Here is a 19,664-nt window from a genome sequence, read left to right as displayed (position 1 = left end):
TCAGACTGAGAGAGGTAATCCATTAAGTATCACTTTTGTTTCAGGAAGCTAGAACCATGGAAGTGCAGTTTCAGTAAGACTTCTGAAAGGACTTTCATAGTTCTACCTTCATGTTTTCTAAGCTCTGTTAGGATCTGCAAATGGAAAGCACTAAGTAAATCCAAAGTACAGTCTATAAGACTAGCATACTTCCTTCTGATAAGTATGAATTTGACAGAAAATAAAGATGCCTATGTCTGACTGCCCAGGGCAGGGAGAAGGAATGAAAAGGCCTCATTGGAAAAGCAGCACGTAATACAGCTCCATTACACATACCATAGGGACTTCTTTGGGATAAGATACAGAAGGCTTCAAACATCACCTAAAAAGAATCACAGCTTTATTGTCAAACAAATGCTAACACAGAACAGGGGGAGAGGGCAAAGAGATTTTTTAACAAAAAGGTCTTAACTGAACTGTAAGAATATAATGCCTACAGTAAGCTATAGATTGAGATCTGACCATTCCTCTGGTGTTTTTGCTTTTCTGAAACTCAAAAACGTTTTAGGAAAAGTTTTTCCTGAGTATGAACTGCTAAAAAGAAACCAAAGTGAAATGAAAAGCAGCAAAAGAGAAACTAAAAGAAGTGCTTTGCAGCATTAGCTTACAATAAAGTCAAAAAGATAAAGAGTAATGGAAGCACATTTATTGCCACTCAAACAAATAATGGCTTCGATTCTTATGTAAGTAGGAGGATTTCACATGACTTGTACCTTGCATTGCTTACTTGCAGTTTTTCTATAATAAATACAAAACACTGAAACTTTTATCAAACTCACAATCGTAAACTCTGTAAGTTTCAAGTAAATTGAGAATTAAGAACATAGCTACTTGAACATTTTAGAGAACACACTGTCCTTGGGGCATGAAGGAACTTTAACATGACCAGCCAGTTTCTTTGTGATCTAGCGCTATCTGTTTGGCTTTTTTCTTTTGCTTTAAACATCTAAAGAATACTGTTTAACAACCTTTTTAAAGCTCACTTACTTAGCACTTTAATCTCTCTAACAAACATAAAAAGCAGTTATCTCCTATCCAGTACAAAGGTCGATCCACAAAGCCACAGTTATATCCATAATATAGCAGTCACAAAAACAGAGACATAAAGGCAATGTATGAATCCAGAAAAATACTGCAGGGTTAGAAGAATCAGATCAGTAATTCCCAAAACTGCATCCCATCTTTAGCACTCTGAAGTACCAGAACTCATGAAAACATATTATGAATATTCAAGAACTGATTACTTCTGATTTGATTTTCAAGTGGCTGTGAAATAAAGTTAGCTTGCAGAGGAACATCAAGAAAATGGAAAGCTTGGGACAAAAAGCTGGTACATTTCATATATTTTTTTTAATGAACAGAGGGGTTTGCAGCAAAATTACTGACTTGACAGAAATATGCTTGACAGAAAGCATATTATAACCTGAAAATTTTATCTAGAGATAAAATGCTAACATGCTATAAAAACATTCTTTTTTTTCTTCACTAATGCAAAGATCTTGGCTTTCCTTCAGTGCAATACACTGTAAGAGGAATTTCCAAGCTTTCAGGTATAGGCTGGGGTCTTGAATGACACCACCATTGCATTTTACCACGAGGTGAGAAATATTATCAAGTACCAGCAAATAACAGCATGAGAAATTCATGTTAAGCAAACATCTAATTTTCCATATTAGGCATAAATGGAATTGATTTCAGCCAAATCACTGTATTATGAATGTTAATGACCTGAATGCTTTAAGACGAGGTCTCAAATCTTCTACACACTTATTATACTCATTATAATTATATACTTACATGATATTTATTATACTTATTATCTTATACTATGTTATGTTCTCTTACATAATAAGAGGAAAAGAAGCATAGCGGAAGAGAAAACAAACACATAACTGTGTTACTTTATTACTGAAAAATGTCTCATTTAACTCAGTAGAGGCTGATTTAACTCAGCCCAAGAGACAGATGTTTCACCACACTCAGTTTATTACTGTCCTAAAAATCCCAACAACGGGAGGAATACCTCCTTCTCCTAGCAACAGTAGGTGAAGTTCTCCAATGTGTCTATTTGAGCAGACTGTAAAAACCTCATTATGCTCATTACAGCTACCATAAACGTGTGGCAAAATTACCAGCGCCGCATCATCGCTGGGATCGTGACAAGCTGATCTAAACATAGCAACACCTGCAAACATGAGGACACCGCCCGCCTAGCAGATCCATCATTTCTTTTTATTGCAACCATTAGACATCGCTCCATTAAAAAACGCCAGGCAAAGGTGCACACACCGGATTCCCAGCGCCGGGGCAGGGAATGCTCTTCCGGGGCACTCCGCTCCCGGCTCAGCGCTACCAGGGGCGGCTGTGCGGCCTCTGGCGCTGCGCCCCTCGGGGCCCGGGGCCTCCCCGTGGAGCCCCGAGCGCGGCACGGCCGGAGGGGCCTGGCGGCGCCAGCCTCCTGCCCCGCACACTGTCCTTCCAGCCATCGCGGCTCTCCCCATCCGCCACTGCCGCACCGCGCCGGGGCCGCCCGCCCGCCCACGGCTCTGTGTGGCACCGCGGCCGCGGGTCCTTACCGCTCATTTCGGGCCGGGCCGGGCGAGCAGGCGCTGCTCCGGGCGCGCCGCGGCAGGCGGGGCGGGGCGGGGCGGCCCCTCAGGTGCGCGCAGGGCCCGCTCCGCCCCGCGCTCCGCCCTGCACGGCAGCGGCGCCCTGTGCCAGCCCGGCCTGGGTCTGTAATGACAGTGGCAACGTGTGCCAGCCCGGCTCGAGTGTGGCCGTGATGACAGTGGCACCTTGTGCTAGTCCGGCCCGGGTCTGGGTCTTGCTGTAATGGCAGCGGCACCCTGTGCCAGCCCGGCCCGGGTCTGTAATGGCAGCGGCACCCTGTGCCAGCCCTGGGTCAAGCTGTAGTGACAGCAGCACCCTGTGCCCTGGCTCTGACTGTAATGGCAGCGGCACCCTGTGCCAGCCCGGCCTGGGTCTGGCTGTAGTGGTAGTGGCACCCTGTGCCAGCCCAGCCCGGGTCTAGGTCTGGCTGTAGTGATAGCAACACCCTGTGCCAGCCTAGCCTGGGTCTGTAATGGCAGGGGCAGTGTGTGCCAGCCCGGCTCGAGTGTGGCTGTGATGGCACTGGCACCCTGTGCCAGCCTGGCCTGGGTCTGGCTGTGATCTACCCACTGCCATGGCCCGCTGCCGTCTAAGCCAGTCAGCTGGAAGCTTTTACGTTAATTGGCATAATTAAGTGCAAAAGAATTGCTTGGGTCCGCTCCTTCCAGAGGATTTTCCTTGAGCTGACCTGCTAATCAGTTTACACCTCAGAAAGAGGGGCACAAACGGATCTGTCCGCAAACAAACACTTTCTGCGCGGCGTCTATAAAGCTGCAGTGACTTTGATACTCATCTGTGTGGATACTGCAGCTCATGAACGCTGCTATACTTAGCATTAGTCTAATGTGAACGGTGATGAATCACTGCTATCCCCAGGAGGAAATAGTATTCAGGATTTACTGCAGCACATTAGGTTAACTATGGCTCTATAACCGAACACCCACACTTTGACATCACAGGGGCGATGATATGCATCACTGACGCAAGCACTGCCAGGATCAGACACAAAGGCCACAGCAGCTGAAACAATAGAGCGCAGCTGACGTAGCAGCACAGCCTCCAACACTGATGGGCTGCAGTAAATCAATAGTCCCAGATGCCACAAACAGTTGCATTGCTCTGTCTTTTACATAAGGGCCATGACTTCAAAGTTTTATTCTGGGCTCCTGGCAGCTACAAATAATTACAAAAATCAGTAACAAACACCATCACCAATTGGCCTACATTTGTCTTGTAAACTGTGTCTGAAAAAGACTTAAAATTAGTACTTCCAGTGTAACATCAGCAGCTTTACCCATACTAGGTGCAACAGAATAAAAGCAAGTAAAAACAAAAAGGAGAAGCAAGCACAGAACTTACTCTTAGGTCTGAGTTGGAGAAGAGGCAGAAGAAGGAACTGTGAATGCTGCAAGGACACAGGTAATCAGAAGACTTCAGCTTGCAATGCTGTCAATTTAACATACTCCTTATGTTCTAAATTCACCCTGACAAAACAATCCCTTCCCTTCCCCCATCCATCTGTCTACTTTTGCCATCAAGGCTGAGGAACAGAAGCTGACAAAGCAGCAACATCAATTTAAATATATTAATTGGCTAAAAAAAATAAATCTATCAGTAGGCAGCAGGCTGGCAAACACAAGGAAACACTGAAGATAAAACATTATCATAGTTCCTTTCAAAAGCAGGGGGGAGAAGCATCAGTTTCATCCACAGAGACTTTGCAATAATGGATAAAAGAGCAGAAAGCTATGAAGCCTAACTACAGTATTTCTAAATATTACATCCTAATGAGATCCTGATCTTTCCCATGAAACCACACATACATATTCAGGAGAGGAACAAAAAAAGGGATGTGAAATCCCTTCTCATAAGAAAAGTGCAGAGATACCAGGTTCCTATAGCACTTTATCATGAATACAGCTATCGGTTTTCTTTTATAATGGCCTCATGTACTTTCAAAGGAAAAAGGTGACAATGGTTTCAATGTTCAAATGTTAAATGTGCTTCTATTTCACCTGTTTCTAAACAATGACCACGGTGCAATTTTTTTGTGATTAAAGATTGCAAGTCCATGCCTTTGAACAGTGCAAACTTCTCAACACGAAGTTACACTTGGAAGCTTGTAGAAGGATGACTGTAGTTGTTTGAGATATTCCAACAGTTTTTATATATACTTTCTGACGCAATTGTGTGGCACAGTGACCAACTCTATCCTACCTTTTTTTAAAAAAAGTACCAATGATGCAAACATGTGGAAATACAACACACACTTTGCTCTGTGCAGCCTAGACTGTTAAATTGCTCTGTTCATTTTACCAGTTCAGGGTAATGATTTAGTAACTATGTGCAAGTTATGTCAAAAAATCGTTCTCTCCCTCATAGTATCCAAATTTAAAAATCAGGTGAACCATAAATCCCTGCATTTCAAAGGGAATCAAATGTGATATACCATTCTTAACACAGACAAGCTTTGAGTAAAATGTTTTTATTCTTAGCAGGAAAAATAATCCACACATTCAAATCTAACTGCATTGCATATTTGCTTAGCTTTTTCTTCAAGGAGAGCCTAATTTCCTAGCACCGAACCTAAGCAGTACTGATCTGCAACTTTCCCAGAATAATGACTTAATATTTGTGCATACTGCTTAATCATGTTCCATTTGACTCACAACATTCAGAATAAACTATAATTTAATCATCTAACAGTTGCTACTACTAGAATTTGTGTTTTTCTAAGCAGGTGTTTCTGATTTTGTCCCCATATAGCACTGCAGACCAGGCAGTTTATAAAGTTAAGCACTGCTACTGACAGCTACTTGTGGCTGAGAGATGAAAAGCACAAGTGAGTCTCAACAGTTGGCAGTTCTTGGTGTGACGACAGTGGCTTCTACAAAACAGTGTGTTGATCCAGAGAAGACAGATCTTAGAAGGAAAAAGCATTAACTTCAGCTTCCTCCCTTGCCACCATCTGATTGTGCTAAGAATGAAATTACATACTATAATCACTTATAAAGGCCTTTTCAGCATCTTGATGTTCAACTTATAACACTATCGAGTTATTTTTTTTTGTGCATATTTACCTGGCTACATTGGCTTGAAACTAGAATGCAAAATTATATGGCACATTCTGCTGCACTCAGAGAAACTCCCTTTCCTTTGTGTAAATTTCTTAATATTCCCCCTCCCCAAATTATTATACACACATACACACACATATATGTGTGTGTATATATATATATACATAAAGACTATGACTTACCAAATAGTACTTATACAAATATACTGTATTGATTAAGCAAATCAAAAGCATTCACATAAGTGCTTAAACAATTTTACTAAATTCTTGGGTAAGGTATATTTAAAACCATGCATAAGAGAAAAGACTCTGTGTATTAAAAATATCTGTTTGAGCAAACTGGGATTCTTACAACACATATAGAGTCGGAAAACCTAGTAAAAAATTAGTATCAGATAAGGCTACCAAGGGAAAATTCTAATTTTTATTTCTATCCAAGGCAGACACCTCTAAAGGTGTACTGCTCAGTCCCTGGAATCTACTAATAACAAGTGCTTTCTTCTGAAAACCTTTGAGTTGTTTAAGTTTCAAGCTTATTATACAAATTAATACCATGCAGATTCAGATTGCCCATTTCAAATAAAACCAAATCAGAACAAAAATTAATATGATTTTAAGCAGCTGAAATCCTTCTTAGTATCTAAAAATAAATACAAAACACATCTTTCTTTAAAAGGCCAAATTTGGGAGTGGTCACTCCTAAACAGAAGACAAAAAAATAAGTTAGTAGGACATGATTTGTCTCAGCTTTTCAGAAATCCCATAATCCAGGATTCTATAAGATTTAGCAGAAAGATGGAAAAATAGGTAAATCTAGAATGACATTGGCTCCACAACTAGAGTTCTAGAGTGCAAACTAAAGGCTAAATCTTGTTCTTAGTATAAGCTAAAAAGTTAGTAATAACTGCTGATTTAAAAAAAACCCCTCACACAACATTTCTGTCTCACTGAAATTTTATTCTCTTATATGCAATTCTTGTAATAGGTGAGTTTGCTGTTCTGGTCAGATAAAAAGATCATCTGTAACAGTATAAAGCAATAGAAAGAGTTTAGTCCTACAGGACTGCCTCTCTTCACACTAACTGCATACAATTATTTTTATGCCTACATTTGAGGTGTTCCCTTAAGGCCACCAACAAAGTTTCTAGCAACACTGCGGTTCCACAAACAATGTTCAGATGTAAGTTTCTGAAGTCTTACATAAATTCTGAAGTAACACTTTATTACACAGCTTTGTTTCAAATCATGAGTGGAGAAAACAATCCCTGAAGATGACAAGTCAAGAGATGACATTTGCAATGTGATACCTTCTGCTATGACAATCTGTGGGGAAGAAGCCCCAGGCAAATTATACAGTCACATGACAAAAGAGAGACTAAGACCGAATTGAAAACATCTGATTTCACCACCTTACACGACATCTGAAGCAAACACTCGGCCTCACCAGGATGATTCAGTTGCTGCCTCCAGAGGACAACACTCTGCTTCGGCACATTGATCAGAGCGCCACCTGATAGTGAATGACACAAATCACTAAGCACAAACCGTGTGCCCTCAAGCAGATCTCTAGTCCAGGCCTGCTCTAGTCACTCTCCTGTCCAATTTCAGTAGAGGACATCAACTTTTCTCAGAGTAAATTCCTACTGTCAGAAAAAGGTCTTCCTGTTCAATTAGTAGATAGGCTAAATTCTGTGCTATGCCCAAGCAGACTAACCCACAGCTTGCTCCTGCCTAGGAGAGTGTGATTAACACTGGACTATAGAATAACCTGGGTCACCTCTGCTGAAGATGGACAACTAGAAACTGGAATGGAACATACACACGCTTAACTCCTTTAATCCAAGAACTTCTGAATGGAAAATACAGAGCAAGCCTTTAAAACAGGAACCAGAACTCAGGACTTCACCTATATCATACAGTAATCCCCATTACATCAATAGAAAAGGGCAGCTTGCTTTCCCATGTATTTTCTCTCTAGAATATTTTTTGAGGTAAAGATGCCTATCTCTAAAAGACAATATAGAAAAAAGCCTAGCTTAGAATATCCCAGCACCTCATGGCTAAGGGACTCTGCTGGAATTGAGGAGCTTCAAGTTCAGATTCTGTGGTACATATAGAGCTCAGATCTCTTTGGTTGTGAGCGAGTGCCCTAACCAACTTCCTGTTGCTGATAGTGTTTGCATTTGATGATAAACTCAAGTAAACAAACAGCCTTTCTTTACAGAGAGACAGAAAGGCAACATTCATATACTGTCTATATTGTCTGTCTCTGATGTCTGGCTTGTGGCTGCCCCCTGCAGCTTCATGTTTTCTACAATTACAGGAATGTAAGGAATTCCATGGTCAAAACAGGAGAAGCAATGGATTCAGTATGCCTGCTGGGATTCGATCATGATTCGGTGGGTGACCTGCGCTGCATCTGAGACTTCTGCAGCCAAATCTGAGTTACAGCTAAGGTGGAATCAAACATCTCGGACGTGACCCATTGCATAGTTCTTCCCATAGACATACTTTGTTTTTGGCTCTGTTCTCTTTCCTGTGTCTTTCCAGTGACAACAAGAAAAGCCTATGAATGAAGCTACAATAGGGGATACTCTGAAGACAGTGGAAATAAAAGTTTGACTGAAAAACTACTGATCTTGAAAATTCTTAACATTACAACCAACATGATAAACATTTAGATCAAGATTTCCAGTTCTGCTAATGACTCAAGGCCCACACACAAGAACTTCCATGTTTAAAAATTTTGCAGGAATTTGATCCCAGAGTAATTAATCCCAAACCAGAGTACACATAAAAAAAAGCACTGATATTCTTAGACTTAGCAACACAAAAAGACACCATGCTTACTACAAACACCTGCAGCCTCTTCTGTAGTGAAATGTTTCTACCGTCACACAAATCACTACCAATTCCCACTGCAAACCACAGATTTTACTATTCAAAGTGACTTGAAAGTGTTTCTCGTGGTCTGTGTTAGGTAAAAATAAATAAATTAAATAATCTCAGGGTAACTCATAAAGACTTTTAAAAATTGTATTTACTTCTCTTAAACTTGTTTTAGCATTTGAAATTTAAAATTTGGTTTTTTTGTTCTTTTATGTGACAAAAGCTCCTTGATTCTCCACAATGAGCCATTTACAGATCCCTTCAACAAGGAACTATTTTCTCCCAAATCTCAAACAAGTTATCACACAAGGGAAGTATGTAAGCTTGAGTATTAAGTGCATCTATGACAAAGATTTTTGTTGATAAAAAGCTTTCAACAATGTTAATAAATACGACCAAAAAGAAAGCTATCTGGAAAAGCAGTAAGAAGGGACCAGGCACAAAGATAAGCCTATACCATTGCAGTGTTCTCTTCAAATTCAATTTGCTCTGTAACCTAATATGTTTTAGAAAATAACATGGCCACTGCTTCAGCAGCCAAAATTAGCTTGGAGCCAGAAAGAACTATGTTAGGAATCTATGCACCTGTGCCAAACAAGAGGCCAGGGATGAAACAACCAAGACTCAGACACACAAAAGTTGTTATTCCAAATCAGAAGAAAGGAAAAAAGACACATACACACAGTGAAGTTCTTTACCAAACATTATGTGTGGATCAATATATCCCTCTATAAGGAGCTGAGAAAAGAAAATTGCTTAATAGCTGGAAAGTAAATGTCTCCTTTGCGTAGAAACCTTTTTATTGTTTCACTACTGTCTGGATACATGAGATCTGAATTATCTGTTGCTGGACTGTGAGGGCTCAGGGACTGAGAAACACCTAATGAATCAAGCCTATTCACCTGCAGTTGTGGTTTCCTTCCTCCCTTTATTATCATACATTGAGATCTATCAGAAATGGATTCTGTGGAAAAGCATGAAGACCAATCTTATAACAGTTCTTTTACCCATATGTCTCCCACTGGACTGCTCCTCTACAACACCACTCACCTATGGAGCAAGAAGGTTCCTTTTAATCACATCAAAGTTATTGCACAGCCATCTGACAGCATACTGGACTCTAAACTAGCTCTGGCATTAATTTTTCTAACTTTTTTTTTAAACCCCTGGTATTTTCTTACCTATTCCTAATAAGACTCATTTTTAGCCAAATGAACGAAGCTCTTCTACTTCCTTTTTATATTAATTTTCCTAAATATCCTAATAGTCCTTTTTCACAACATCAGGAATCATTTTCATTTAATCTTTTGTAAAGATGAGTTATCAAATTACAGTTGAAGTGTCAGCTGGATCCTCTAAAATGCTACTAAACATCCCACGCTCTACTAGCAACAACTGCCCTGATGCATTTTATGATCAGAATAATGGTTACAGATACATTATACTGGAGATAAGTTTTATCTTTTGAGTTAAACAGCTTGCCTGCTTCTTCCTCCTCCTTATCAAGTGTCAAGTGAGGAGATCCCCATCTATAATTCATTGATCTTATGCATGGCCTTCCATTGCATATAACTGCATTTCACGCAGTTCAGGGGCACCATGAAACAACACTCTTTTAGACAATTAATACATGTTCTTGTCAATATTTTGCCACTTCTGGAATACATATTTCCTATGCCATTAGAGTTGTCTAGGTGATCAATTTTTCTCAAATGCCAAGTATTTCTAGATTATCTTATTAGCTGAAAGATACTCAAGTGCATTGGTTACTGAGTGATTAAGAAGAGATACATTTACATTCTAGGCTAGCTATGCATCTGTCGTAGCATTCGATGCTTTCCTATTTCATCCACTATTTAGAACCTTAAAAAAAAACCCAGACCCAAAAGGGAAGGCTGTAGTGGCTCTGCTGAAATGCTTTTGAGATAGTGATCAAAACCCATTCTGTGCTATGCTTTCAAGGAGACAAGGCAACATGCAGGTATCTGCCCTCAAGACTCCACTGCACACCTGCACTCTCTAGTCCTTCTACCCACTTCCCACGGTCCTCGTATGTCCCGAAAGCTACATCCCATATAGATGTAACTGTACCAAACATTAAGCCTCTTCTTCTCTGTGGCATGTTCCCAGGCACTTCAGACCTTTGTCCAGCTCTCTGAAGCTGCACAGAAACATTTATCTGCAAATGTGCACTTGTCCAGGCCCAGCAAACGCAACAGTACCATACAAGATGATGATCCAGCAATACACATTTATGTGCTTCTGAAAAGAACTCCAAATCAAACACCCTTCTGTTTAACTATTGTCACCAACATGAGATCAGACTTTTTCCCATCAAAAATAATGGACCTGTTTTTCAGTTGAGAGGACAAGGCTCAGTAACTGGAAAAAAAATTACAACACACAGAAATTCAACAAACATAATGCACAGTTGGAAAGCTATTATGGACAAGTCAGTGCTCTGGATGGCATTTAAAAAACCTGATAGAGGATGAACTGGGGAATCAAGCTACAGATAAAGCTGTGTGGGCATATGAATAGCCTACTATGTGTCACATCTTTGCTGGAAAGGTATGCAAAGAAACTTTAATGCGTATACAGCTGCAATTAAAAGAAAAGACAGGATATTTCCAAGGCACGTTTTCTTCCTGTTCATGAAATCTTCCTTTGCATAAGAATTAGAAACATAAGCATAAAAACATATCCTTTACAACTGCTTCATTGAAAAGGCTACATAGATATCATGTCAGAATTACAATCTGTGTGGAAAAGCACTGGGTCCACAAGCAAAAAGGGATCAAACTGTCAGTAATCAATCTCAAAACCCTATGCTTGCCAGTCCTCTTGTATCCATTTGCATACAAATCAGGGAAATGAGTGGAAGTCAGACTCTCACTAGCCAGTCCTCTGTATCTCTGATCAGTATTTGTTGATATTCACTTTAATTTCTCAGTTCTCTTAGCAGGTGACTTTTAAAACTCATTCCCTCTGAAAGAACTTTAACTGGTTCCAGTTGCTCACACTGCCTGTGTAACCTACTAAATATTTTCACTCTTTAATGCTCTCCCCAAAACTGCACTGTCAGTAGCATCCCATTCTAAGTGGAGATAGTCACTTTGCTTTTGACCCCAACGTAGAAAAAATTCTGTTTCAGAAAAAACATAGTTTAGCTTCTCAACTTCCCAAACTCCTCTTTGGCTTTAGGCACTCCAAGGATCTGCCTGCAAGACGTTTGTATGTACTATCATATGAAAAATAAGCGTAAAAAGTCAGATAATATTTCAGACTAAACTGAATTTAATAGCTAGTAAGAGTCAAAAAACCTTTTTTTTCCTTTTTTGTACATCTGACAAATCATTTTCTGACCCACAAAATGAGAAACAAAATACAAAATATATGGAAAGCATAACAAAAAGAATAAATACAAACTTAAGTATGTTTCATGTAACTTTTCAAACTTTTCCTTCTTCTTAAAAGCTTTACTGAGATGTCTCTTGGCTGCATACGCTGTAAGAGTTAACTCTGCCAGGAGAGTGCTGCCCTTCAGAGTCCAACCTTTTCAAGCCTAAGCAGGAGAGGATGAATCACAGTAGCACTTCACTTGAAGGCTACCTTGGAGGAGACTGTCTTAAAGGAAACTTGTGAGAAAAAGAGAAAGGCTGACAACTCGCTGTAGATGCCTCTTTCTCCTTCTATTTGTCATCTTCAACTTTCACTCTGATTCATTCTTCATTCTTAGAAGGCTGCAGTACCATTAAATACAGCTCCTGGAATTAACACTTCTTTGCCTGCCTCTTACTGGAGAGCATTTAATTGTATCCACCTGCTTCAGTTGTTTGGTTTGGTTTTTTGGTTTGTTTTGGGAACCAGTCTGCTAAAGCTGTGCTTTAGGAATACGGCTTTTGCTACTTTGGGACTTTGTCTTAGCCCACAGTTCTGTTGTGGTCTTTCTTCAGCAAAATCCTTCAGTTAAATGACCTGTTTGTTTTCCGTAAAATTTTTCTAAGATTGTTGAAATACTTCATTAGGAAGAGGTCATCACAGAAAATACTCACTATCCCATTCACGATAACTTATATCTTATTAAAACTACAGTTTCATGATAACTCTTTTTAAGAATTATTAATATAAACTACTGGTTTGGCATTTATAGTTCTTATTGCAGCTCTTTCTTTAATTGCCTTGGAAGGCACATCCATTCTCCTTTTGAATATAACTGTGAAGATGATTCAAGAGAAACAGAGTATAGACAGTATTTATGAAAATGGCCCACATACAGAGAACCAAAGGGAAAGGATAAGTGAAACTGCTGGAGAATGGGCTATGGGAAGAACAAAGTGAGAATAGCAAAGGAGATGAACCATATCCTCACAGAATAGCTGATTAATCAAAAGGGAAGGAAAGTGTAGTCAGCTTCTCTAATAGCTCCAAACCCATTAACCTGAGACCCATCTACAAGTTACTGGGTGCTGTACAGTCACTTCAAAAACTCTGAGGCTCTTGGGATGGTGTCCTAGGGCGGCACACAACTGTGTTTTCTAGAAGTACAACTTGAAAGCTCTTTGAAGTGTGAAAAAGAGCTTCTCTTTGGCAAAAAGAACCAAGAAAGGACAGCACTGGATAGTTGTATTCTCTAGGAGTGAATTTTGCCCTTCTAACTCCATTTGAAACCTCATGTGATTACATTGTTTCTTAATGACTTTAAGTGGCTGAACTTACATGGCTTTTAACTGGTCTTTAACTCACACTACACAGGAGCTGTTTATATTTGTGCACAGCTAGGCTACATGTTTGTAATGACCTTGTTATCTTCTGTGTCTTCTTTCTTTCTTTCTCTCATTTGGATAATAAACTGTTTTAGATGTAAAACAGATTGCTGCATGTCTGCAAAAGGAAGAAGGGGAAAGGAAGCTTTATTACCATGATTTTAAATGAAGACTGTCATGATCATGTAAGTCATGCAAGCTGACAAAACCTCAGTCATTTCACAGACAGTCAAAAAAGACAACCATTAATTTACTATTAATAACACATGCACAGCCATATCTATCAAGCCATGTGCTGCTGATTCATCTATTAGAAAAAGCAGCTAACTTAAGAACAAAATTAAAAAATCCCTGGATTCAAAATTGCAACATTTAGTTAGATACTACATTCTTGCAAGAAAAGTGTAGCTGTACCCACACAGACAACACAGTAGCCCTGCACAGGTGAAATTAAGGCAAGGGAAACTAACCTCCTGGTCTCTTTCCATTGCTACCTTGGCCCTCTGTCTACTCAACAACTTTTAGCATCAGAGGAAGCAAAGAGGCAGAGCAATGTCAGGCCCTGCAAGCTGCTGGCATGGCTGTGGCAGCCTGGGCATGTCCCAAAGAACTTGCTCAGTTTTGAGGAACTCTGGAAAAACAATGGCCAGGAGAGCTGCTCCACAACAATGAATAGTGGTTTTCCTTCCCAATGTGTCTGCTACCCTTCAATGCTACCAAGTGCCTAACAGGGGTTCACAGGATAAGGCAGCCCTGACTAGTTTTTGAAGTACAAATAGGACAAAGAGTCAATCAAGTTAATTCAAAGCTATTTCTTATTAACAATAACTCTGTGAAAAAGTATGAATACTTTGTCAGCTACTGCTATACATCAAGAATGTGGCAATACAACTTGAATCTCATAGGGTGGAATGATAAAGAACTGTCCTGAAGTCTCACCTAAAAATCTTCAGCATTTTTCAACAGGTGACAGCATATATTCATACTGTACACAATGGGGAAAGAGCATATAGCCAAAGTCCTTTATGCACAAAATTCTAGTCTTTCCATTTTCACGAAAACCAGTACAAAGTCCACTTAAAAACTTTAAATGTGAGTTTCTATAAAATAAAAGCACCATTTGTTTTTAAATAATCAGATAATGAAATTAAGAAACTTCTTTCTCTACTTATTAAGTTATGAATCTTTATTATTTCAAACACCCAGGTTGCATTCAATCAAGCAGATTGTATCCAATTAAGATAAAGAAAATGCTATCAATGTAAGTTATGCTAAATGTTAGGACAACACTAAGTAAAATGCCTGCATCTCTTATTTTTTATTTAGTTCAAACTGCTGACTGCTTACATTAAACAAACTTTCTACTTAAACTAGAAAGCAAAAAGAGGTCTGACATAAATTTTCTCCTCTTTTGTCCCCATACAGCAAGTAATACAGGGCTGTTTTTTCCCCATCAACAACATAGTCAGGGAAGAAATCAGATTAACTGAGTGCAATGCCACAGGACTACCATAATATTGCCAGATGCAAACCTGTCAAGCTTAACATGCTTCATACAAGGTTCATTCAACCAATTCCAGACTCCTGTAACAGTAGCACCTGAATCTCAGCAGTTTAAGTTAACAATTCACAGCCTTGGGAGCTAGACATGCCTGACAACAGCCATGGAAACCAAGTTTTAGGGGTATTCTCTACCTGCGGCTTAGGGCTGTCACTCCATTCTTAACACGCACTGCCAAGTACCAGTATCCTCCATGTAAAATGAGATGTTAGATGCTCACGGAAATAGAGATGAGCTCAGAGTTCAAATGCTTGAAGACAGAGGCATTCACTGTGGGTACAACTGTGAATCAACACACCTAAATGAGGCATCTTCAGGATGTAGCCTTATTTATTTCAGCTTATAACAGTCAGGCTTTAGCTCCAGAATGGAGACACCTTGTTTAGGTATCTAAAATTAAGTGTCTGCATGCAAGTTAGGACTTTAAACTCCCGTTATAGCAAGTGGAGACATAGTTGGTACAGACAGTGGAGCTTGGAGAGCCATTGAGTGCAAACTGATGTCAGCTGAAAAGCACTGAATGTACCATAGCTAGTGACTAAATCTTCACTAGTTTTAACGGGAGCTTAGATTCAAGGCCACATATAGAAACACACATTTAGACACCTAAAATTAGATGACTTCAGTAAGCAGCTCAAACACTGATATTTCAAACAAATGTATCCAGAACCTTCCTAAAGTCAGGCTGAGTTTGCAGTTTAGTGAAGAGAGGGAATAAAGAAGATTAAACAGATAAAAGGGAATGCTCTGAGCATACAGGAAAATCAAACAGGAAAAGGAGAACTTGACTGAACACCTTATGATGAATATAGTATGTTATGAACTCATTCATGCCTTGGAATGAAATTAGAACAAAAGTTAGAAAAATGTCTAACAGAAGAATGAGAAAATAGTCAAGGCAAAAATGTTATAGTTATGTTTTGTCCATATAAAGAAATTGAATCGATTTAACACATTGTAAACAGAAATCAATGACAGAAAAACTCCAACATTGTTAAAGAAATCTGAATTAAAGCCTTTTATAAAAAGTAGAAGAGTTAAATCTTCGATAATATTTGCAGGGGCATTCATGTACTCTGTTTATCAGACCAAACTATAAAAAGAGCAGCTCCTACTTAAAATGATTTCAGAATGTGACAGCTCCAAATCAAGCGGCTACAACCACGCTTTATGGCCGCTTTCTCTCATCATCTTGTTGCAACACAAAACAGAATTACATCTCCTTTGCAGTCATACTCCCACATAGCTGACCAATACTCACCATCATCATCACGGCCAGACTTCATGAACGCAGATTTGGGCAGGGCTGTCCCCACGTGGGTGTGCCCTTCCAGCCTGCACAGTGGATGTTTTAGGTGAGGCTCAGCGTGCGCAGAACTGGCCCCACCGTTTAACTCCTGAGGTCCTTTTGCCACGGCCGAGCGAGCTTGGACAGTGACAGGGAAGTCCTTAGGACTAGAACCTGCAGCCCCCGCTATTCCCAGGAGGTCTCCCATCCAAGTACTAACCGGGGCTGACCCTGCTGGCTTCCGAGATCTGACGGGATCGGGCGTCAGGGTGGCATTTAACTGACATATAACATGTTCTTACTATTTTTAGTTTGACTACAGATACCAAGAAATACAAAAATCTATTAAACAATTTTTAAATTGTGTATATTGAAGGTAATTTCCAAACAGAGATGCTTTAAAGTTAAACTACTCCTGGACTCAGCTCTGACCCTCTACAGGGAGATCTTCAAGCAGGAGTTAAGTAGCTGTAAGTCACTGTAGCTTGCTGTGACCCCATTCTTTCAGTTGACTTGTTTTAGCTTAGCTTCCCTCAATGCCTGTTATGAAGGCCCTCTAAATGGTTCCAATGGAGATCCTAAAATTAATATGTAGAACAGGATGTTAATCTAAGTATCCATATCTAGTTTCAGCCTTACATAACATGTTCAGTCTTCTACAGCATTCAGGTAAAAGGAATGGAGAAGACAACAGAAATTATTTACCATTTAGGGTGGGGTTGTTTTGAGGTTCTTTTTATGTTTTTTTTTAATGAACTAATGTATAAAGCTTAAATCTGTGCTTTCAGAAGGCTACAGTGGAGAAAAGCTGCAAAGTATCATTGAAGGCGAAAAGGAAGGCAAATAAACTTACATGTCACCATGAAACATTTAAGTTGAAAGGAGAAACAGGTAAAGGGAAAAAAGGATAAAGAATTAGTTTCTTTTTGGGCTATGGAAAGAAAAGAAAGATGACCTAGTGCAGCTTCCCTGGGTGGGCTCAGTAAGCTATTCTTAATGGGAGCAGGAAAACCAAAGACTAGAAATTTGTAATATACATCTGGGTTTCCTTCTAAGGGGTTCATCATCAAGGCTCTTATGCTACTTGGAAGACTAGAGATGCTCAGAGAACTCTTGTTAACAGTGTTTTATTGGTTTTGCTCTGTTGTTCCATTACTAGAGAGTTGAGTATTGAAATAAACATGCTTTTATTTCTAAACTTTGCCCAGTGGGTATCAAGTAATTTAACAAACAGGGTATGATATTTCTAGAGGTGATGTCACCCCGCAATATATGGCATCACTACTGCAGTGTCAGGTATCCTGTACATTTTAAAATCACCACAGTGTGACAGCACACACTTCCTCCACTTAACATAGTGGTTTAGCATTTGATAACAAGCAGTGGTGGTCTTGTGAGAGAAGCATCTCCCAACAACCATTAGCAACTAACAAAGGCCCTTCTGAGGGATCTGTGGCAACTTGTACAGAATTTATGACAGTCTTTAACAACCTCCAATATTAATATATTAGTTTTAAATAAAACTCCAGAGCACCAGATGATAGGAGAACAAGATAAATATAGAGTTTTTTTGGTCCAAATGTACTGTAGCAGCTTGGATTTCAAGATGTTCAGTTTGGCTGCTTGAACACTATCTGTAAACAATCAAAACCACACAAAACCTGACAGCAGAACACAGCAGATGTTAGATTGAGAGCAGCCCAGCAGAGGACTTGGGGATACTGATGGATGAAAAACTAGACACAAGCTAACCATATATACTTGCGGCCCAGAAAGCCGATCATGCCCTGGGCTGCAACAACAGCAGGGCAGACAGCAGGTGGGGGGAGGTGGTTCTGCCCCTCTGCTCTGCTCTTGTGAGACCCTCCCTGGAGTACTGAGGTCCTCAGCACAAGACAAACATGGATTGTTGGAGCAGGTCTAGAGGAGGACCACAAAAATGGTCAGAAGGGTGGAGCACCTCTTCTATAAAGACAGGCTGAGAGAACTGAGGTTGCTCAGCCTGGAGAAGGTACTGCGGATACCTTAATGCAGCCTTTGAATATATAAAGGGGGTTTCTAAAATAGCTTTTTACCAGGGTCTGTTGTTACAGGACAAGAGGCAATGATTTTAAGTGAAAGACAGTTAGGTTTAGATCAGATATAAGAAAGAATGTATATGAGGGTGGTGAGACACTGGCACAGGTTGCTCAGAGAAGCTGTGGATGCCCCATCCCTGACAGTGTTCAAGGCCAGGCTGGATGGGGTTTTGAGCAGACTGGTCTAGTGAAAGGTGGGATGTTGGAGCTAGATGACCTCTAAAGATCCCTTCCAAGCCAAACCATTCTATGATTCTCTAACAGTTTTATTCACACAATGTTCTGGGTAATGAGCAGGTTTGGTGTTGCAAAGCTGAAGTTAATCTTGGAATCAATTAAAGTTTGTGTCTGAGAATTGTATCTTCTTTTCCTCTTGACTTCCTTGAAAACACTTTTCAGAAGTATTGCATTTCTTATTTCAAAGAGAAAAAAAATAGGTTAAGCTTGCTTAACTTTCATCCCAGAAACTAACCCTAATACTGATACTTCATTTAATTTCAAAGCATGAAGTATTTATGACTCATTCTAATTTACATAAGTCTTCTTATTTTATTATGAAAATGGCAATTTTCCTTTGCAGAGACATATAGAACATGGTCTCTCTTATTATGTCAAGTAACATTTAATAGCCTTTAGCTGTAACTTGGGACTGTTATAAAATGTGCTCAAGATGAGTCATCTTCATTCATTTAATCTGCAATAGGAAGAATTCATGAATGAGTGATCTGCAGTAATTCACTTCTACAAAGAGAGCCCATTCATACATTTCAAACCTGGTTTTCTGAATCACTGTAATGTAGCTGATTATTTCATTTTAACAGAAGAAAATTTTGGCTTAAGGAAAGTTTCCACAGAAGTCTGTGTATTTCTAGAATGTGAGAAAATTTTCATACATTTAAAAAAGCTCTTTTGAAAATAACCATTTTGGTCTAACACATGGATACACAGACAGATATCTTCCTATCTATCCAACAAGAAAAGCACAGTGTTTTTGTAAAGTTAGAGACTGGCAAATGGTTTAATTGAAGTTGCATCAAGTGGGGGAAGAAGTCATAACTATCAGACAAATCACTAGGCAGGCAAAGAAAATATTTTTATAAAATCAGAAGCAAGGGCCATTCGCACACAAAGTGCTCATTCACAGCAGTATTTAGGTCAAAATACACACAACAGAAAAATAACTATGATCCAATAGCGCTAATTACAGAAATATAAAGTAACTATGCTTCTTATTCTACAGAAATGAAGAATAAAATACACATGCTGTTTTAAGTCATCAAAACCACCAAAGTAAAGGGATTCAAGAAGGATAAAAGGTCCCTCAGCCATCACTGCTCTTCTGCCTTTAGGAAATTTC

The 19,664-nt window shown here is 39.5% G+C and overlaps 1 protein-coding gene across 6 annotated transcripts in view; it reads right to left on the bottom strand.

Annotated features, from left to right (window-relative positions):
• The window catches only part of FNDC3A (fibronectin type III domain containing 3A), a 122,484-nt gene that overhangs the window by 54,812 nt on the left and 48,008 nt on the right, over positions 1-19,664 (bottom strand). The window contains exon 1 of one of the 6 annotated variants that reach the window (XM_071551603.1): positions 2,616-2,669. The exons of the other annotated variants lie outside the window; for them this stretch is intronic. Within the exon in view, the coding sequence (XP_071407704.1) occupies positions 2,616-2,622 (7 nt within the window). The 5' untranslated portion in view covers positions 2,623-2,669. Of the gene's footprint in view, positions 1-2,615; positions 2,670-19,664 lie in introns of those variants that run through there. 6 annotated transcript variants of the gene reach the window in all.

This window comes from Pithys albifrons, chromosome 1 (assembly GCF_047495875.1).
Source record: "Pithys albifrons albifrons isolate INPA30051 chromosome 1, PitAlb_v1, whole genome shotgun sequence".
NCBI classification, from domain to species: domain Eukaryota; kingdom Metazoa; phylum Chordata; class Aves; order Passeriformes; family Thamnophilidae; genus Pithys; species Pithys albifrons.
This window is presented reverse-complemented; position numbering and strand designations above follow the sequence as displayed.